Source organism: Prenolepis imparis, unplaced genomic scaffold (genome assembly GCF_030444845.1).
Source record: "Prenolepis imparis isolate NDT839.2.m4 unplaced genomic scaffold, iyPreImpa1.0 SCAF_15, whole genome shotgun sequence".
Lineage (NCBI taxonomy): Eukaryota > Metazoa > Arthropoda > Insecta > Hymenoptera > Formicidae > Prenolepis > Prenolepis imparis.
In genome coordinates, this window is record NW_028141173.1 from 308,468 (window position 1) to 331,093 (window position 22,626).

Genomic DNA, 22,626 nt, shown 5'->3' on the forward strand with positions numbered 1-22,626 from the left:
CGGTCCGTTTTAACACAAGTTTCCAAGCGTTTGAATGATAGATCGGAGCAAAAAAGATCTTTCATAATATTCGTGAGTATATCCTTATTAACTATGGACGGTTAAACGAAGACAGATAATGCTGATCACTAACGGATTCGGGGAAGTTAAAACCTTGCTCATTCCCCCTCTTCCAAATTAAAAGAAATAATTTTGCGAAAATATTTTCACTATTAAATCAAATAATTCTGTATAGAATCTCCCCCAGATTAGGATTTAGGATCCGCTAGTGATGCTGATAATAACAATAATATATTTATATATATATATTTTATTTTATATATTTATATGTATATTATTTATAAAATGTCTCATCGTAGCACACACACATATACATATATATTATATATATGTAATAACTGATGATAAGTACAACCCCACAACTCATTCTCTATCATTAACTTTATAAAAAGACACTTATAGATCTCTCTGTTATTATATCCCTTTGACTTCATTGCATTATTCTCGTTTTATGCAAGAACTTTTCTGATGACTTTGTGAAAAATATATACGCGGTGTTGCATTCGCAGTTGCCCCGATAACATATGAACATGTATATAAATATTTTATTCGATGAGAATATGACAATGTGTTTGAACGTAAGAGGGACGGTATCCCTCGCGATCATAAAAAATGACGCGACGACCTCAGCCTCATATAATTATACAATATTTAGAAAAGTATTGCGTATCGAAATAAGAAACTATATAATGCGAGAACGACCTTCTTTTTCTCTTTCTCTCTCTCTTTCTTCCTCTATGAATTATTAATAACCGTATAATTAATGGTAGAAGATTATAAAGTTGAAAAATCGAACCGTAATTAATGGTAGAGGAATTATAAAGTTGAAACAATCGAAGCCTTACATAACTAACTTATTATTGTAGTACGTACTCGACTCACTTGATATTTGCAATTTAGTTATCTCTTCACGATATTTAAACAAGTTATATTAATATATAGAAGCATAAATTTATTCTATTATTAGATATAATAATATAAAGTGTGTGATATCCCCGATAAAATAATACGCGATAAATATTTAATGTTTTCTCTTGTTTATTTTTTTTCATTTCTAGTAACATGTTAAATTAGATCGAGATTCTTAACTTATGATAAAATTATGCTCTATCATCTTTATGTCAAATAGATTAAATTTATCAATAGTCCAAAAATTACATTCGATATACTAAATGCGAAATACGAATGTCGCTTGTGAAAATTATTTTCGAGTGATCAATTTTTATAGTAAATTCTCCACTTGTAATTTTTTTGCAGTGAATTCTGTATTAAATTTAATTTTACTTAAAATTGTCATCTTTCAGTTTAAATATATAATTCATAAATTAATTAATATATTTAAGATACACCTGGGACAGTGTCTATTTTTTAAACATCTTGCATCAACTATACTTTTGTGCAATGTTTTAATAAGTTGTTTCTAAAAATACAAAAAGAATGCAGATGCTGTCTCTAAATTTTTTAATATATACCTTGGGTGGTGTTTGGCGGCCCGTCGAGTGGTCATCGAATTGTGCTAAATTGTTGTATAATGTGTTTACTATTCTTATAATAGTACATATGTATATTTTGATGTTAACTCAATTCATGGATATCGTTCTTATCGTTGATAATATGGATGACTTTGCCACCAATTCTCTAATGTTTATAACTATTGTCAGTGTTTGTTGTAAAGCCACTATCGCCGTAGTACGTCGAAATGCGATCATAGATTTAATTCAAATGTTGCTAAAGGACCCGTGTAAACCCCAAAACGAAGCCGAATTGGCAATACAAATGAAATTTGATGAGTTTATTAGGTGGGAACGCGTAATTATTTATATGACACTTATCTATAATGATTATGTCGAAAGATTGACGACAGAAAAAAAAGGAAAAGGAAAGAACTTTTATAAAATGTTTTCATTTTTTATTTGCAGGTCTTGCTCGATAAAGTATTCACTTTTGGCGACAAGTTCTATTACAAGTTTTACGATAAGATCGGTGATGAATGTTATGCAGGGTGATTTACCATTCAGAGTTTGGCTGCCATATGATTATAATAAGTCTTTAATGTTCTGGATTACATCGATTCAACAGATTATAACATTGATTTTTGCCACTATTATTAATGTCGGCACAGAAACTCTAATTTTTGGACTTTTCTTGCAAACATGCGTTCAACTCGAGATTTTCGAATGTCGTCTTCAATTAGCGATTAATAAAACAGCTCGAAGTCGAAAGTATTTTTCACCGGAAAAAGAAGGAACAACAATATCGAGATACATACATCATCATCTCAGTATTTACAAGTTAGTTAATACATATTTCTTTTATTATACATTATAGACATTATTTTAATTTAATAATTGACACTGCAATATGTTTGAATGATATATTATTTGTGACTTTGTATAAATATTTGTGATTTTATAAAATCACACACAATCATAAATTATTGTAAATTTGTATTATTATTTTGTGATTTATAATCACACATTATATTTATTATTTTATTTTATTTATTTTACTAACTAGAAAGGCATCTGTGCTAATCTTTTACGTTTTAACTTTAATATATTATAAACTTATTATTTTTTTAGTAAAGTGCAACGTTAAAGTTTGTGATTTTTTTTTGTATAAATCTTTTTATATAGATAATGAAATCTTGTAATGATGTTGATGATAACTTCATTATCAATACAACAATTTCTTTACATCATGTGTGCAAAACTAACATGAGACAATTACTTACAGTTACGCCAAAATGGTGAACAAAATATTCAATCAAGTACTTTTCTGTCAATTCTGCGGAAGTATATTGGTATTATGCACAAGTGTGTATTACATGTCAACACATATTACGGGCTCCGAAGTTGCGACTTTGTCAGCATACACTATTTGTATGTTTGTACAAATCTTCGTTTACTGCTGGTCTGGAAACGAAGTAATACTTAAGGTAAAAAATCATTTGTCAATTCTATATATGCGTATATATATTTCTTTGATATCTGTGAACAAATAATATTTTTAATTGTTACATCTATAATGAATGTTTCCGAGATGTATGTAATCTTTTTCGAATTATATATAAAAATCAATATCTAAAATAATATTATAATTAAAAATTGATATAAATTAATGTTACTTATTATAAAATAACAATTATTATCTTTGTAATTTTAATAGAGTAACAGCATAGGAAATGCCATATATCATATGAATTGGCCAATATTATCGATGAACGAGAAGAAAGAGCTTTTAATGATAATGAGACGTAGCACAATTCCTATAAAATTTACAAGCAGCTTCTTGATAACTTTCTCTCTCGAATCTTATAGCAACGTTAGTACTATTGTTAAACAATTATAAGTAGAATAAGGTTTTTTTAAAGAATTAAGTAAATAAAAATTTATTTAACAATAAGACATTTTAAGATATATTTAAAATACTCTAGTAGGAATATTTTATTAAAGTTCGATTACCAAATAAATTTTAATAATTTATTTTGTTAAAAAATATTTATCTTTAGAGAATCTTAGTTTATATTACTAACTTTTACATTATATGTTTGTTTTTCAGATTCTGAAAACATCATATTCGGCATTTAATGTGTTACAACAGTCCTGAAATGTAAGTAATCGAGAATGCTTTTGTGTTAGATACAATCATAATATTTAGTAGTTTTTAATGTAGCTATAAAAATATTAAAATTTATGTCTACAATTTATCTCTTTTTTACTCTCGTTTTTTTCATAATTTTCTATATATTCGTCTCTCACATATTTTATTTCAAAAATAGATATACTAACATAATTTTATTATAAATAATAATAAATATTGTTATTGATCATTAAATCATAATATAAAGAATAAAATTTGATATATCTATTAATATATATTTATTTAAATTAAGAAAAATTAAGCTTACTTTAATGCCTCATGATTCATATAATAATAAAGATTTCGAAATAAGTTTTTATTTACTAAATAACATTTTTACTCTACTTATTCTAGTAATTTTCTCAATAGTTAGAATATACAATCAATTTTATATGTAAATAATATATTTTATATGCAAATAATATATTTTCCGACGAGGTAAAACGAAAAAGAAATATAACATAATTAACTTTACATACGTTTAATTGCAATATTTACAGTGTATCTTGGAACATTACACACGCAGTAATAGTCTTAAAAATACATCATCGAGAGGATATTACTCATATGCATATGTATATGCATATATTACGTTAAAAATAGTACTTTAATAACTTTATAAATGCACACTAATAATCATTAAATAAAACTTGCCAAATTAAATATACAATACCATTACAAAATTATCTCAATGTATATCAAGAGACTTGCAAACATTTATTTGTCTTGTTATTGTCTTGAGTTATAATTATGATTGTCATTCGTATGAAGATGATATATTTTGTGCTTAAAAATCATATAATATAGTAATTAAATTTACAGTTAGATCATCATCATTATTAAATATTTGAAAATTTGAAAATATTTGGAGAGCATTTTAATGATATTTTGACGATATCTTATACCTTTTCATATTTCAGATCACTATTAACGCAATATATCATCATTGCTATGCTATCATCACGTATTCTTAATTATATCGTGATGGACATCGTATTGATTCATGCAAACCCGATAAAAAAAATTATATAAATTTAATCCTTTAAAAGACATTACTGTAAGCGATTGTAAAAGCTATATACATCTGCTTTTTTGTTTTAATGCGCAAGATGTCCGTCTTACTGATTAGAGAAAATATGTCGGAAATAATAACGTTGTAAAAAATTGAATCTGTCTCCGAGAGCATGATATTCGATATGTCTCCATATATAATCTATATTCCTCTTGATAGGTCATGGGGAACGTCTCCAAATCCTCGCGGAATAAATCTCGCGTGGTCCACTTGCTTTTTATTTTCATGCAATCTATGCCTAGATCTGAACTATCTGACCCGGACGTCGCGCCGATATCCTGCGTCGAGGTGCCAAAAGACCGCCTAGACCGTCGTGTTTCGTGCTAGCTGTCGTGCTAGCCTCGACGGACGTCGCCTCGGAAGTCGGCTCGGTCTCACCGAAGGAAGTGACCTCCTCTTCGACTGATGCATCCTCCTGGCTCGTCTGAGTTGCCGTCGCGACCTCGGTTACTTTGCGTCGCGGTAGCAACGGCGATCTTCTGATCGTTGGCGACAACGGCGACTTTGTCGTCGTCTTCGGATGCACTTGTAGCCGATTACGGTTCCGCAATTTGTTCAGGGGATTCGGTGTGGTCGAGCGCGCCGGCGGCAGGCTGGTTTCCGCTGGTGCCTGATGAAGAAGAAAAAAATTGTCATACATTTGAATGGCGTAGAAAGAGAGTCAACGTGAGTTGTGTCTTAAAAATTATATAAAAAGTAACACTTTGATGCAGAATTACATACTCTTCTTTTTCTATCTCTTTCCTATTTTCTTCTTCTTTTCTTTCTTACTTCTATTTTCTATCTCATTTTTTCTTGCGCGCTTATTAGTAGTAGACGCTTATTATTTACGACGACCTCGCGAGACCGTAAAGTCGAAAGGTGAAAAGCGATCGTGTGCACCGTCTTGCCGGCTGATGACATTTTGAAAGGCCATCCAGTGAAAGTAAATTCCGAGAGAGAACTTTGTCGAGAGTGACATCACGATGTCCTCGTACCTAATTTCACAGTGTATGCAACTGGCTTGATACGACTTTTCCATGTATACATACACATACATACACGAGGTAGAATCTCAGATTTGACCTTACTTTGGCACGAGCGGAATCTGCATTTAGATATTTGCATAATAATATATGCTTGTTCCGTATTTGTTACGTAGTATCGATGTTTTAATCTGATCAAGAAATAAGTTATATTCAAGATAATGAAAATAAAATAAAATCTCTTGGTTTCTTCCTTACTATTAATTACTAATTATAGAAATAGAATTTTAATCATGATAAGGAATATAATGACAAAAGAACATTACACACTATATAGATTTTCGTATTGTTCTTTACTTATAAATCAAAATGTTTTATGTCTTCCGATAATTTATTAGACAGTATCTTTTCTTGAAAAATAAAAACTCTTGAGATGCATCGTTTGTAGAAGAAATATACTGAGTGTGTCTCAATTCGAAATCATCGTACACTCGGAAAAAGAAGGTAATTCCTTTTCAAAATATATATGAAGAAATAATATTTTAGAGAAAAAATAATTTGTATGTACTAACATAAATAATGATTTTAATTAGGTACCAACCTCGTGTGTCTCCTCCTCGGTTCCCTCTCCGGCCGGCTCTTCGACGGCAGCTTCGGCAGCTTCTGGTACGAACGTCGTCGAGGTCACCTGTCCCGGTTTCTGTCTCAAATTGACTCTGCCACCTGGCTTGATGACGGAAGGTCTGATTATAGGCGCACCAGGAAGTCGCGCGCGCACAGCGCTCTTCGGGGTAGCTTCCGATACGGTAGCGGTTTGACCAACCTGAGCACCGAGTTCAGGATGCGGCGACTCCTGAGGCTCCTCGTCTCCTGGCGCGCTCGTGGTCGGTCGTCCGCGTCTTCGATTGATGTTCAGCTTGTTGAAGGTTGGTCGAGCCGCACCGGCACCGTTCGACGTCGTTGAGGCGCCGCCGTTCGTCGACGGTGTTGATGTCGTCGACGATACAGCGGTTTTGCCACCGGAAGGCGCGCGGAATCTGCCTCGACCGGATACTGGTTTCTCCGCGTTCACCGAGCTGGAGCTCTCCTTCTGTATAGTGTCCTCTTCGATTGGTTTGGAGCCTGGTCGAGGTCGCTTGAATCCATTACCATTTGAACTGCCACTTCCGAAACGTCCTCTGACTCTCTGGGTCGGTTCTGATGCGGTCGCTTCGGTGCTCGTGCTAATGCCGCCGTTGGATTTGAAGCTGACAACAATTAAATGGAATTCTAAATGCTTTTTTAATGAAGATAACATAAGGGAAACATTTTTAAGTGTCTACGACCTGTGAAAGGACGAATACAGACTTGGATACTTCTTGTAAGTAAATTTATACTTGCACAAGTTATAAATAGTTAGAAATTTAATAATAAGAATAATAATTAACATTGTATGTTATATATTTTGTTTTATAATTATGCGGATTATAATGATTTATTCATAAATGTTGCTTGATATAAATTATAAATAATTAAGAAGAAAATGGACATTTTTAAATATATGAGATTTCTACTTATTATTCAATGCAAAAGTTTTATCATGCTATCTAGAAGAAAACTTAAATTTATTGAAGTGAATACAGAACGCGCGCGTACCGATTTCTCGAGACAACCGGGCCACCGATTCCAGGTCGTCGGAATTTCCCTCTTCCTGCGGGAATTTGAGTAGTAGTGGTCGATGGTTCCGTGGTCGTCGTCGTTGTGGTTGTCGGTTCCGTCGTCGTTGTCGTAGTTGTTGTCGTCGTGATATTAATAGAATCGATTGTAGTAGCTGTAAGTTCCGTCGTGGTCGCTAAATCGGTTGTAATCTCGTCGTCGGGTGTCGTCGTGTTATCTTGCGTTTCACCAGTCTCGTTAGACGCGTCTATCAAGTTGTTTTGTCCCTGTTGCAGGAAGGCGTAAAGATCCAAAGCAACCTTGTCCATAATCGACGAATATTCCGTCGTTGGATTATCCGTAGTGTCACCGATAGTGCTGGAAGAGTCCGTTTCGCTCGACTTTTGCGTTTTGTCTTCGATAGGTAAGTGTTTGTTGCCGGATCTCTCTAGGGCGACACTTTCTTTGTCGTCTTCCTCGTTGGGACGTGGCGGTTGACCCCTGCTCAGTTCAACTTCGGTCTAAAAATTTATTAATAACTTGAAAGAAACGTTAATTATATAATGAAATTATGATTGTTTCGGTAAAATATTTGTATATGAAATTACGTTGCTGTTTTAATTTTTTGATATAGATAGATTGATAAAAGAGTTTTTGATGACAAAATATTATTCAATAATTTTTTTCCATCGATTTTGCAAAACGCATTGTATTTTGATCGCTTAAATATTTCTATTTTTGTTATTAAATTGATAAATTTTTTATTAAAATATTTAATTGCTGAAGAGAAATCATAGATTGATTAAAGTTTTAGAAAGCATTTCCGCAATTAAACGGATGAAAGTTTATTTTAATTTGTTTAATTATACTTCAGGTGTTGCTGCAGTGCTGCCCGGACGTCTTTTAATAGCAGGTGCCGGTGCATCGTCAATCGTTTCTTCGACAGGAACGGGTTCTTGAATCCTGTGTGGTCTGCCACGATTTCTAATTAATAGTTTCTCATCGTTGTCCTCATTAGGGGTAACGCCTAAGAATCTAACGGGCCCCTTTGGCAAAGTTTGCGGAAATTCAGGACCTTCCTGATGAGTTCGGAAGCTGCTGGAATCAACCAGATCCAGACCTGGTCGCGGTCGATTATTACGGGCTCGCGAGGATTCCGTTGTGCCTGTGTTGTGATTCGATCGCGATCTATTGACACAAAGTAATCAGGTATTTATATCTTTTATTAAAAACATAGGCTTTTTTCTTTGATATATATTTTATAAAAATTTTATAAATATATTTCTCAAAAATGAAGGGGGAAAAACATAGATAAATATGTTACGTTACGAAATAATTTCTTTATCTGCTATTTGTTGTAACATTTTTTATTACGCGATAAAAATTCAAAAATTGCAAAAATTATATATGTAAAATTGATAATTAGTTAGTTATATGTTAATGTTTAAATGCTTTAATTGTAATATACCTTGGTGGAAAACGTGTGTTTGCAGGCAGCCTTTCCTCGGAGACAGCCTCTTCGGTTTCAACCAATTGTCTACCTCTATTGCCATTTCTATTCGGTATGACCTCGTTGTTGCTGGGCTCCACGGTGCTCGATCTCTCTACGGTATTGTATTTACTCCTGTTGCTGACAATGCCTCCTCTCCTAGGCGCGGAGGTTGTTCTAGAAAGAGTGTCGTAAGAGTTCGTCACAGGCGAATCTGCCGTACCTGCTTTATTTTCATCTTCCTCGTCGTAATAGTAATATACATATTCGTATTCGTAGTCTTTGCCATTCGGTCCTTTTTTCACCTATTAAATATAAAAAAGCGAGTTTAATCAAATATTAAATTTAATTGAAATTTTAAAAATACTCGGACAAAAGAAAAATAATTTTTAATATATACAAATTTTTTTTTATATTTATTAGAAATGTTTTCTGAGAGCTATATATGCTTTATAAAGACAATTCTCTTTAATTTATAATGTTCATAATATACCTGAATACGAGAATTTGTACCAGCCGGTACCAGACTGACATCACTCAAATCTCCAAAATTTGCTTCCGAAAAACGCGCAAAACCATCTTTGCTATCTTCGCGAATAATGTTTACGGGAACAAAATCGAAAGGACTGTCTTTACCATGTACTTCACGCGGAGTTGTCAAAACAGGTAACATAGTTGTTGGATATTCTGCGCTAAAAATGCGCAAATACGGTGTCATTATTAAAAAAAGACACAAGTACCAATGTCAATTAATTGTTCGAGATATTTATTATGAGGACTATCAGAAATTTATACATCAGAAAGTTGTTAACGCGTGTGTATATACATGTTTCATTAATGGAAATATTTGCAATCGCGCGAGCTTCGAAAATGTTTTACCTGACGTAAACTCCCGGAATAACTTCATCCTGCTCGCTTGACGGTGCCCTCTTAGAGTCAACTTTTTTTATTTTTTCGTCCTGCAAAACCTTTCCTGTGTCGCTAAAATTTTCGAGCTCCACTCGTGCTTGCCTTCTAGCGGTGAGAATCTCAGAATCATCATCCACAGTCGAGTCTAAACGTCGGGCAGATTCGATTGTAACTTTTTTCTCATTATTCTCGAATTTTTGAATGACTTTCTTAGTGTATTTATTGTCTTTAAGCGCGACTTTTTTCTCGTCAAAGTATTCATCATCGTCGTCCGATGGTCTTGCTATATTTCCCGGCAATTTGTGTGATGTTACAAATTCTGAAATTTAATCAAAATGTAAGGATTTTTCGTTCAAAATTGGACATTTTATAAAATTTTTAAGGATCGCTTGAATATTGTAAATTTAAGAAATTTATAAAAATTTATGAAATTTTGCTTTATTTGTTCAATGTTAAATTAATTTGTTTTGCATCTATATGAAAATACTTATAAAATAATGTACTTAATTTTTCTTTAAATTAAATAATATGCACAATAGGTACCTTCAATTTTGACGGATCGAGGAGGCTGATACGTTGTAACTGCAACATGTTTTGCTCGAATCAAATTGTCACTAGATATCTGCACGATATCCGAAGGACTGTCAGCTAGCGTGCACGCAATGACGCCATATATTCTGTAAGTTTCAATATAAAGATATACATATATGTCACAATATATAGATCTATACTGATTATTTTTAAATGTCGCAAAATATTTAATCATAGATTTTACAAATGGCAGCAAAAATTCTTCTTTAAACTTACATAACATATTTTTTGATTGATTTAATATTTAATATAAAGAAAACTCGAGCGTTCTGCTAATTAATATTTACATCATACAGATCTGTATGAATATATGATTAATACAAAGAGAAAGAGAATTATCATATTATACGGTATAATGATGCATTATTAGCGAAAGTAATAAAACGCATATGAGGTGCAAGGAAGCGAAATGTAACTGACAGGATAATATAGCTAATGCAAGGCTTGACATGGTGAAAGTTCACATCTAATCGTTGGATTCGTGAGCTGCATCCCACTTGGTTCTCTTGATTATTCGAGCCTTCACACTCGATTATACGAGAATTAAAATTCATTACGTTAACGCGAAACTCACGTATTACTAAATTAAAATTACTCACGTGTTACTAAGATAAAATTCTGTAACTTTGCGCAAAAGTGAAAAAGTATAGTTTGTTCTTATTTTATAAAATATATACTTTGTTGAGACAAAAAAAATTGTATAGGAACGAAAAGAATTAACTTGATATTATCTTTATAGAAAAAGTTTTTATTGTTAAGTTGTTATATTGGAAAAATTATTAAATACAATGTTAATCGAATACCAGCATAGATATATGATCTCGTTTTTTTCTTTATCAAGAAATTGATGATTATGGAATATGTAACGTCTCAGAGATAATAAATTTTTAACATTTACTTATTCCTATTACATGTAACATCGATAAAATCTTTGATTTCATGGCATTTTGTATTCGCAAAAACGATCAATTTCTTCCACGAATGAAGGAGAGCAGCTTTTGAAATTAACACAAAAATGTCCAGGACTTTTTTTCTTTGGTGAAATATATGGTCATGCAAGGTCGATTATGAAATTGACATTTTAAAAAAGCGATTTCTCTTACATAATATATCGTATATATTTTTTTAATGTAAAATTGTTAAAACGATTTTAATATTACAGCATTTTTTTACATATTACAGCATCGTTTTACATAGCAGTTATATAATAATAATTTACCTTGCTGTAGTATCATTATTATGTTAAAGAAATGCAAATCACATGCAGTTTGTAAAAATATCTTTCAAAAAAAAAAAACGCACAAGAATCTCATTTCATTAATACATTTCATGCTGTTTATCGTTCGATTTTGCTCTTTTTCCATCATAGCTAATGTTACTATTTTATTTTTTGATAAAAACGTTGTTCGATGAAACCAAAAGGAAACATTTCTGTTTTATCGCATCAATGTTAATCACACGAGTTTATTATTATATTATTAATTTGTTACACTTATATGGAGCAGGAGAAATAAGCATACGACAGGAAACCGCTGCTGAATGCATTCACACTGTTCCATTTGAATGATCTTCCGGTATACATGAATAACTTACAACAGAATACATTTGCAAATAAAGTAGAACGAATTATAAGACACGTTCTTTACGTCCTTAGTACTCACGATCGGATCAAATATAGGATTGGTTGTACACTTGATTAGTATTTCTATACATATTCATAGCTTTTTTCGTTGCTTGGAGAATATAAAATTTTGCCTGGTTTCAATTTTTTTTTCTACAGCAATCCGAAATTCCAACTTTCCATCTCATTATGCAAATTTTGAAACAAATTACTGGATGGAATTTTGCAATCTTACGTTGCCTATAAATTGTCTTCGATTATTATTCGGCATTTATTCTTTAATTTTTTAATACAGCTTACTCGATAAAAAAGTGAGATAATTCATAAGTTTAGGAAAAAATTGAATCTTTGTTACAAGTTAATAAAAAGAATGTTTGAAAAAGGTTGTTTTATTCTCTAAAATTGTTTTTAATCCAAGTTTTTAATTATTTTCAGATTGCCAATTTTTTTTCTTACGAGATGTAAGATAAACGAAAATGTCCAGTTTGACAATAAAGGAAGCAAGAGACATAACAAGATGTTCCATAACTCAATCTTAAACTGAAGATGGAGGCTTCATGTTGGAATTTATCGTGAAACCATATGGAGAAAGCGGTCTTGCTTACAAGCGTATCTGCATAAACATACTGCATACATAGGTATGTATCTCCAGTGGCACGAGACACTGGCATTATATAAGTCATAATATTATCGCAAAAATCTATTACTAGCTAGTAAATACTATTTTTCTTTGCCACCTACGAAATGCTATTCTTTACACATAAATCTGCTGAATCCATCAAAAAGAGAATGCAAAAGTTTAGTAATTTAGAATTTCTTTCTGTTTTTTTCCCGATTTTATATTTAATATCATAAATTGAGAAAAATTAATTTATCTCGTGTGCAACATTTTAATTATATTCAAAAATTCATTGTGACAATTTTATAGCATTTTATTATATGTGTGAAACTTTCTCATAAAGATCAATTAGAAACTGAATTAATCGTTGAACATTCTAATTTAATTTTTAGGAATAATTTTATACGATAATAATCTTATTTGAGGTTTTAATAATATACATTGTATTTATCAGTTAGTTTTTCTTGGAACATTGATACATTTGTAGTCAACATTTGGCAGATCAGTATCATAAAATAGCAATGCGAGTAATAAAGTACTTCAAGGCACAGTGATCTGTTGACCTAAGCTTTCTACTGCGTGTATAATAAATTTTGCGTGATGTTTCGAATTATATACATACAATTATTACATATAAGCATATACATATTGTATAAAAACATGCAATAATGATTATTTAAAATATAATTTGTTAGAGAAATATACATATATTATCAGAAAGAATTTTTTTCTCGCGTACATTGCTATTATAGTTAAATAGTTTTCTTCTGTGTTAAACGATACCAGATTATTACAAATGACACCATGAAATTAGAATGCAACTAATGCGCTTCACCGGGAAAAGTGCTGTGACTTATTCATATATTATATTTGTAACGCTCTCGCGAAACTTGAAAGTAACATGAATCTAAAGTGCAGATTATTGTCTATTACTCGCTTATTTTATTTTATGATAGGTCTTGTTTCAAAAAATCTCAGATAAATTTTCAAAATCTATAGATATCAAAAGTCAATAGAATGTCTCGACTAAATTTATTTATTTAATTATTACTTATAGTACATTTTGTTTAATAAAGTAAAATTAATAATTTAATTAATCTGATTGCACACATTAATACTAAATTTATATGTATATTATTTTTGATTTGGGCAAAGATAGATATTTTTTATATAGATATATATATTTTTATAAATATTTTTAAAAATTTAATATATATATTCTCTTATTATATTTTTATATTCTCTTTTTATATTTGTTTCATATAATATTTTAAACACTTTTCATATTTAAAAATAAAGGATATGACTTATACATAATCAAATTATCATATGGCTATGATCCAGTTAATTTAATTTCTATTTTTGATTGATAGTTTAAAATTGAGAGCACTCTACATGCGGTTAAAAGTTTCTCTCAAATAAATTATACGTACACAATATTCTGAATGAAACTTTGTATAATCGGCATATCTAACAAGAGAGTGAGTCGTTGATTGCGCACACCTTTCGCTACGATAACTCTCGTAATTCAGAAGCGTAATATCTTTTGCCCATGAAAAGTCGCTTTCTTTCAGATCGATACTCATTTATAATCATTAATCATAATTCAAAGTAAGAGTTTTGAACAAGACCTTTTTTACTCCTCGAGTACAAGCTACAGCAAAAACTGACATGGATGTAAATCTTAAAAACATTGCGAGATAATTGTCTCGATATATCAGCATTATATATTATATTGTATATTATATTCTATATTATATATTGTGTATTGTATATTATATTCTCGATAAAATAATCGTTAAATGTCAAAGATCGGGATGAGATAGCGACTGGATTTGCACATGTCAGTTTTGTCTCATTGTTCATTTCCGAGGCAAAGCAAGTTGCAAAGTAAATTTTTTTCTATTAACTGTACAGATACTATGGAATTATAATGTAAAGAGGCAAAAATGAATAAAAAAAGTATGTAGCGTGTGTATATAGCGTGCTTGCACTGTATAGCGATTGCATCAAAGATACGCATGAAATGTTGACTAAAACTCAATTACTGTTTTCAGTGAATGTAAAAAGAAACTTGATTTGAAATTGAAATTTATAAACAGACAAACACGTCGCGAATTTAAATAACTTTTCTTTTTTTCTTATGCAAGCATATATTTGTATCTAAAAAAATTTAATACATAAGAAATAATATTTCTAATAGCATCAAATTATAGTCTCTGAAAAATAAGAATTTTTGACATAATCTCTCTTTTAAAATGGTCCATTTAATAATGTTTAAATTCTCCACAGATCTATTAATGAGATTGCTGCCTTCTCGCCAGATAAGTGGAGTAAAGGATTAACGTCATTGACAGGAGTACTCACAGAAGCACGTCTCTAAGCCACATGTCTGCACTAGACACTGTTGTTTCTCCCTCGTCCTACTCGCCTCTCTTCGTCCTGCTTCCGTGAAACAGCTGGTGTCAAGAACAAAACTGTCCTCGACGTATACAAGTACGTGCTATCCGGTTTATATCGGCACTCCCTTAACAATATCGATATATACTTTCTCTGCGATTACTATCGACAATTTTAAATATCGTCACCGGTCACTCGCGATCATCTCTGTCTTTCTTTCGATCGATCGCGATCAGCACTGGTCCTCCAGTCGGACGCAAAGAGATTGATCCGTTCAACTGTTCACTGGGTGAGCCGTTTCTCCGGGACGTGACCTATGTACAGTTTCGTGACGCGACTTGGCCGACGAGGCGCGAAACAAATGAACGAACGAACGAGCGAGCTAGCGAACGGCGGGGCGAACGCACCGAGACAGACAGAGAGAAGGAAAGATCGAGTGAGAGTGCACGTATGTATGGGAAAGGTAGACAGACACAGAGGAGAGAGACAGAGAGGGAAAGAGAGAGAGAGAGAGAGAGAGAGAGAGAGAGAAAGGGAGAGAGAAAAAAAAATGAAAAAAAGGGGTACTATAAGTAAAAGTAAGAGGTAGCCGAAGGACGTGGTGAGGGTATGAGAACGGTGGCGAATGCAGGCTTCTACTTATACTGCCACCCACCACGTCCTCTTGGAGAACACCCCACCAACTTATGAAAAGTGGACACACCACGTAGTCGAACTCAACTTGATTCAGCTTGGCAAGTTTCCGCCTATACATATACCAGGAGGTCATCGAAGATCCTGGCTGCACGTTCGCCCCTCTGGCTTGGCTTAGCTTAGCTTTCGATCTAATCTGTCTGACTTCTCTCGTCCGACTTATCTTCGCTATTACCTTGCCTTATTTTTAATCGGGAACTGAAAACGAAATGAAATTTTTACGAGCTGAGAATGTCTTACTTAAAAAAGTGATTGACAAGTGTCAGACATAAGATGTTAAATTTTATTATTCTTTTATGAAAACTCATTTGTCAATGTAATATATTTCTTATTTTTTCTTTCAGACGAGATTTGATTCCTATTAATCTCGTTAGCGAAAAATCTCATGCAGGTTCGACAAATTTTTCTGAGAATAATTGACAAAGATAGCGATCGTCGTTGTAGGTGTCAAGGCCCAGTGAAACCAACAGTCGACAGCCGTATAAATTATCCCAGCTTGGAGCGTCGCGCCGAGAATCAGAAGGCAGCTGCGGCGTTAAAGGTCTCTGCGTCTCATTTCGCAAGAAGAATGTCGATCCGTCAGGATCAGGCCAGACTATTATAATCCTCAAGCCAGAAAATATCGAAGAGTCGAATATTGATACAGTTGTTTATTTTCTTCAAGAGATATCTTAGAATAGCTGTATTTTAGAAAGAGATAGAAAGAAAGATTTTATCAGATATATACAGTGCAATTTTGGACAAGAGTATGATTTTGAAACAAGTACGTAAATTCTATATTTTCTCGATTTTATTTTAAATTATAATATATGATGATTTTTTAAAAATAATACTTATGAAGACAAAATTATGTAAAAATTCAAAACAAGTAATGTCAGATAGAATGGACTATAGGATAAATGCAATCTTATCCGTGACAATATTATAAGACAATAAATATATAAATATATAAATTACATGCGAAATTATTGACCAAATTGTTTGAAATTTTGTGTTTCAGCGATTGCTTATAGTTCGCGGATATGCGACCAGAAGGGAATCTGCGGATCCTCCGTAGGCGTATAGATATACACGTGTAACAACCGATATATGTATATGTGTGTGCACACAGTATATCTACGAGACTTTCTCTCGACAAGGAGAGCACCCGTGCGCGCCCCTCAAGTAGAGGCAAGCACGCGAAACACGGGAGAACAATGTCTTTTTTTCCTCTTAGTTATTACACCACGAATGGGGTGACATAACTACGAGGCTCAATCGTCGGAACAAGCTCTCTGCCCACGTAGCCGGCATAACTCTCAAATATTGCATTGTGCATCGTGCGGAACGGGGAGAGTCCGTAAAACAATATTGGAATCTCCAGATCTGATTTACGACGTAAGAATAGCAAGAAGAAACCGAGTAAGAGTCAAAGTATATATTACAATATATATATTGTATTATAATCATTACTCCGTTGATGCAGTCGCGAAATGGTCTCTCCCTTCTTTTCGCAACGATTTGGGATAAGAAGTGGAGAATAGTTTCTAAATATTTATGGATCTTTATTCCACTTTCAACTAGAGCTCAAAGCTAAAATTACAATACGATGTCGATATCCTTTTTCTATTCGTACAGTAACGAAAAGGTATTCACGATGTCTAATGTATTTACGATTTGTCTTTTGTAGACGTTCGAAGATAATTACCATTCATCGCCACGCGTACGATATCCGTTGCAACGACGGACCTTCTACGTGCAAGTCGAAGGCTAAATACGGGAAGGCCATTGACACTGCGTGCCGTAAACACGCTTCTGGTGCAGCGAACACGTGAAAATTGCCGTTGTCCAGTGGCCTTGTCGAATAATAATGATTTCGATCGTGCTGACAAAAAATCGAGACTGAGAACAATAATATATATCGTGCGTAAACGAAGAAGAAAATCTGTAAACTCTCAAGGACGACTTCCCGCATTAGCGACCACTTCCGTCTGGCATTTGTCTGCTTTATGGTCGACGAGGTATAAAATCGTTGAACGTTTTGTACACTCGGCATCCATCAATGGAAGTAGTAAAAGACATGAAAGAATGGACATTTAATAGCATCGACGATTGAAGCGTTCCAAGAAAAAAGAGGATTCAAGACAGAATGTGAGTTTACGAATGAATTCTTTTCAACATGTATATATTCACGTTTACATTAATTAATATATATCTAAAAAGCAGGGGCAACATAATGTTTCGACAATGAAAGATAATTCTTTTTCTCTCTCGTTTTTGGTTTATTTATCATATATTTTAATTTATTATAAATTTGTCAACCGAGATGTTTTGTGATGATCAAAGATATATGTATGTGAAACGACCCAGTGCACTTTGCGTCTCGATAGTATTCGTAAATGATGTGCTCTTCCTTTCTATCGATAGAGTGAAGGACTCCCCGTTGCCAGAGCCCACTTTGAAACGGTTCTCGATCGCGTGTTTCTTAAAGAGCCGAGGTCATTGGTACACATACGTGTGCACTTTGTAACAGAGTCGAAATCATCGATATATATACACTCGTATGCTAGCGGGAAACGAGGAACCTTGACTGCACTTTCGCGGAACTTGCACTGCATCCCAATCGACCTTTAAAGGACCAACCAACCGTTTTCCCAATACTTTCGAAAGGCAGTTATAGCTCGATATACTCGACCAGAATCCTTAGCGCCTCCGAGCGTAAAGACACCTTTAACACGTATGTGTTATTGAGACTTTCAAAACTCGATGGAAAGCCTGTTCCCTGTCTGCGATTTCTTCTTGTTGCTCATCTCGTGTTTCACTGTCAAATGCAAAGCATAAATGATGTCAAGTAAAGTATTCAATTATAGATTCAATTATAGAATTATTCAATTATAAAATTGCAGACTCAAAAATATTAAGTCTGTAATTGGTCTACGGAAGGATCTTGGTCGTAATATCGTAATTATAGATACACGAATGCGGAATGGATAGTGTATAAGCACTTTCTCAGGAAGTAGATGAGAGATTGTTTATCTTGATTTAGGACCTAGAACTAAAAAAAATATCCGCGCGTAAAGGCTGATTGTGAATCAATTTTGATCTATAGCAAAATTTCTGTTGCACGTATCCCAGATTAAAATTTTATGGATTATGCATATAGATGTATTCTGTTTCCTTTCAGATTCAATGCAGACTCCACTTACAGGATGTACGTGCATATACTTCATTATTTCGATGTGACTTGACACATTCACGATGATATCGTGTTTCGATTGCATTAATGATTCTATTAATAGTATACACATGATGATTTTGCTCAAATGTCTTACTAGCAGGAAAATAATTCTTTTAATATTTATGGGATGCGAAATTGAAGTATATGCTATGCTGACGCAGGTTGCAATTGCCTCTGCTTTAATCTTCCGACATATTCTTCTTTTGCACAGAATAAACAAAAATTTTAATAGCTAAATTAGAAAATTATAATCGAAATATTTAATTGTAAGACTAACTCTGTCGGAGCAATGTCACATCAATTTACAGCATACAATTAATTAAATGTGTAGAGTGTTAAATAATAAAATATGTAGCGAGAATAACTACTTGTTGAAAAATAAAATTAAAATTTTTAACAAGAAGTTTAGCAGAAGCATTATATCAGTCGTATTAACAAACTTTCAGTATATTATTTACATTCTGCAATCATCGTATAAAATTATAATACGAACAAGATATCTTTAAAGATTTTTCCAGCTATAAAGCTAGAAAGTTGACCTTTTTGATCGCAGGCGATTTACCGAAGAACATGAAACGTGATCAATTCATGTAAAAGCATCGTAAAAGATGGCGATCTGCCAGAGAAGTCAGCATTTCGAGTAACCGCACGTTTCGCAGCTGAACATCAAACGAAACCGATTAAACGTAAAAGGATCACTGAAGTTGGCGAATAGCCAAACAAGCTGTTAATGCCAATGAGATACGGAAAGTGCCATTTTCGATTTGGATTCACTTTTACACAAACTTAGCTTTCTCTTGGTATGTGCATATTTGCCTCTGTTTCTATTATCGAAAAATATCTATAAAGCATAAATTAAATTTTGTTGAAATATTCAATTAAGATAATTGATCTTACTTTGATAATTTCTATATATGTATATATATATATAAGATGTTCTTTACTCAAATTTTTATTAAAAATATTATATGTATAATAAAGAAATTAATAATTTACATTAATAATATGAATTTAATTAATATTAAAATCATATTTTCTGTCTAAAATTATATTTATTTCAATTTTTATGACAATGTTTATCTATATAGTATGTTTATATATATATTAGCTATTTTATTAAGTATATATTTTATTTGTATCGATGGATAGAAATCAGTATGATTACATGTAAATTTTTTCTAGGTAGCAATTTGCGGGATCTTTCGGGAATGCGATAAATCGAAGTGAAATCCTGACGTTGCAAAATCTTCTCGCATATCTAAAATTGAACACGGCTAAAGCTATTCAATGTTAAGGACGGCGCGGGATAGGACCGGAATTTCAAAGGTGCGTATAAATATTGATGAGCAACCACAAAAACAATGGCGTCATTGGCGAAAATCGCGTCTGTGTAGTATTAAATAGTCTGCCACACGACCTCATAATAGAATGTATAGACTGATGATTTTATCTGTATTTATTAAATGGACAGATTGAAATTGCATATATGTATAACATGACATTGCATTCTTAATTATATAATTAATTATAATTATCTCGATAATTATAATGTAATTTGTTCGCACATATGTGAAAGAAGCAGAGAATAGAAAGTTTAAAACTTTTTCAATCGATTAACGATCGAAGCGAACGAATATTTGTATTTTTATACGAAAGAAATTTCTCTGAATCTTGTTTACTGTACAAGGCCGAGTCAAGGGCCTTTCGCCGTCACCAATGAATAAGCTATAGTAATAAAGTTTCGATTTCGTTTGCGCAGACGAGGCGCAGAATGACGAAATCCGTGGCGCCTAAAGGAATTTCATGGAAAGTGCCTACTCGCTTTTGTCGAGGGAGATCGACCGGTCCAGGTGTTTTCCTTCCTCCAGCGTTCATCCCGATACTCTCTCGTAAGTCTTTAACACGCGTCGACTAATAACACGCGTCTCTCTCGCGAAATAAGCCTCGCGTTTTGCAAAGAGACATTTATCACGAGCTTATGGGAGACGTTCGCGTGAAAGCATCCGTGCATCTTTATTTCTCTTACGTTCTTCACAATCTACCGTTGCTTTTCCTTACGTAAATGCTAATATGTTTTTCTGCCGTAAAAGTAATATAAAACGAGATAAAACTGATGCACGATAAAACTGCGAGATGACTATTATCTTCGTTTGACAGCTTCTTTTTTACAAAGAAAACGGCGGCATAATTATCTTCATTGGTTTGATTTACCACTTGCTATGTTTATAGTAGACTCTAGCTTTTGTTTGTTATACATATTTTTCGTGAAATTTAGGAATCGTCGATGAATCTGGGTCTTTCCTGTCGTTTCTTGAAAGAAAATCTGAATTTTCATACTTCCGTTTCTCTAATAAATACGCGCAGTGATGCGTATCTAAGTAATGTAAATCCAGTCTAACGTGATACTATTATCGCTTTATGAAATGCATCTCGAGAGATCGAGAATCACTCGTAGAGAAAGATTTTACGCATGGCCGAGCGTTCCGGTTTCGCGAAACCGGATATCAACTTGACCCACTTTGGATGATCGCAAAGTTCTACATTTTGTTGTACGCACTTGGCGAACGCACGTGGGTGCGTCAGTATATAGAACTATCATTCAGGAAAAACTCCTCGATTAAGAAGAGAGGCGAATTAAAAATAAAGGTAGTTATTTCGATAAAAATTAATAATAAAATGTTACGGAATAATATAATGTTTCGAGAGATATCATTTCTTTTATTGGTGATAGTTTTATTATATCTTGTGTAGTGACCTTAACATTGGCATACATTCACGCAAACATGTAATAAACCCACGTGTGAGTGCCTAATATGTATCAATCGCGATCGTCGAAAACGTTATAATTATATTGTCACTCGTGGGCATATCACTTTTTTCTCGAATCAATATATGTTGTTAGTTCGATTCATTCCATCGTTTATTACATCGCGCGTATTCCTCGAGAACGTGGCATTTGTATTTTGCGAATAATTCGCATTCGTGCATTACGTAATGGAGTATTTAAGCGTAAAAAGTTGCGTAAGAAGCTGAAGAACGAAAAAAAAATCGAACAGCTTTATACTTAGTTGATAATTGTGCGGATTTATATTGCATTGCAGTCGTTGTTAGGTAACCATCATAGTCGGCTTAACAATTATAGATTCGCAACGGTAATTCCGATTCTATCGAATAACTTCATATAATTTCTACTTTCTCGTTACAATCGCGTAATAATACGCTGTTTGAACACAAAAATTTTATCTTTCTGCCGAATTCACTCTGTGATATAATACAATTTTATAATTACTTTTCTCACTTTTATTCTTACATTGGTCCTGCATTCGACAAGTGTGGATATAGATGAGATACAGATATCAGGGAAAGCGAATAAGGATCTCCGTCCGATTGAGAGAAAGTCTTTTCCTCTTCCTCTCTCCGTGTGTGGCATTTTATTTTTGCTTTATTATTGCCATCCCGCGTTATTATTGCTCATTGATTTCGTTGATTAGGACACAATTTTAATTGCAATCTTGCTCGCTAACATCTAAACATAACTCTGTAATTCTTATCTCGAGCTTTTTTCTCGTCGACACGTAAGATAAGAAAATTAATTATATAATAAATGAAAAATATATGGTTGTCATTAAAGATCGATTAATTAAATCAGACAGAGATTAATTAAACGGTTAATAATATATGACATACAATTTTTCAATGTGTTGTTCTCTCTC

At 33.0% G+C, this 22,626-nt stretch overlaps 2 protein-coding genes and 1 long non-coding RNA gene across 3 annotated transcripts; 2 read left to right on the forward strand and 1 right to left on the reverse strand.

Annotated features, from left to right (window-relative positions):
- Positions 1 to 1,432: 1,432 nt before the first annotated feature.
- LOC145945835 (odorant receptor 46a-like) lies at positions 1,433 to 5,151 on the forward strand. The gene is made up of 6 exons (XM_083055028.1): positions 1,433 to 1,859; positions 1,980 to 2,351; positions 2,797 to 2,998; positions 3,229 to 3,384; positions 3,622 to 3,672; positions 5,017 to 5,151. Exons 1-5 carry the CDS (start codon positions 1,498 to 1,500, stop codon positions 3,667 to 3,669), a joined length of 1,140 nt encoding a protein of 379 aa, XP_082911154.1. The 5' UTR covers positions 1,433 to 1,497; the 3' UTR covers positions 3,670 to 3,672; positions 5,017 to 5,151.
- On the reverse strand, positions 4,226 to 15,591 carry LOC145945832 (uncharacterized). Its single transcript, XM_083055025.1, has 9 exons — positions 14,971 to 15,591; positions 10,316 to 10,449; positions 9,743 to 10,091; positions 9,357 to 9,555; positions 8,843 to 9,168; positions 8,244 to 8,562; positions 7,375 to 7,895; positions 6,341 to 6,986; positions 4,226 to 5,384 (listed from the first exon to the last, which is right to left on the reverse strand). Exons 1-9 carry the CDS (start codon positions 14,991 to 14,993, stop codon positions 5,013 to 5,015), a joined length of 2,889 nt encoding a protein of 962 aa, XP_082911151.1. The 5' UTR covers positions 14,994 to 15,591; the 3' UTR covers positions 4,226 to 5,012.
- On the forward strand, positions 10,317 to 22,626 carry LOC145945836 (uncharacterized). Its single transcript, XR_014426927.1, has 10 exons — positions 10,317 to 10,451; positions 12,420 to 12,622; positions 14,896 to 15,099; positions 16,141 to 16,459; positions 16,697 to 17,097; positions 17,366 to 17,826; positions 18,860 to 18,886; positions 19,467 to 19,713; positions 20,096 to 20,239; positions 20,673 to 22,626. It is a non-coding gene; the product is annotated as an uncharacterized LOC145945836 (long non-coding RNA).

What these genes read in the sequence shown, in the direction of transcription:
- LOC145945835 (XM_083055028.1), top strand. Translation starts at nt 1,498, where the DNA reads ATGCAGATGCTGTCTCTAAATTTTTTAATATATACCTTGGGTGGTGTT. An exon ending in CATCATCTCAGTATTTACAA is followed by an intron (nt 2,352 to 2,796) that starts GTTAGTTAATAC and finishes AATTACTTACAG; the next exon opens with TTACGCCAAAATGGTGAACA. An exon ending in GAAACGAAGTAATACTTAAG is followed by an intron (nt 2,999 to 3,228) that starts GTAAAAAATCAT and finishes TAATTTTAATAG; the next exon opens with AGTAACAGCATAGGAAATGC.
- LOC145945832 (XM_083055025.1), bottom strand. Translation starts at nt 14,993, where the DNA reads ATGTGGCTTAGAGACGTGCTTCT. An exon ending in ATTCCGGGAGTTTACGTCAG is followed by an intron (nt 9,556 to 9,742) that starts GTAAAACATTTT and finishes GCGCATTTTTAG; the next exon opens with CGCAGAATATCCAACAACTA. An exon ending in CCGGTTGTCTCGAGAAATCG is followed by an intron (nt 6,987 to 7,374) that starts GTACGCGCGCGT and finishes AATTGTTGTCAG; the next exon opens with CTTCAAATCCAACGGCGGCA.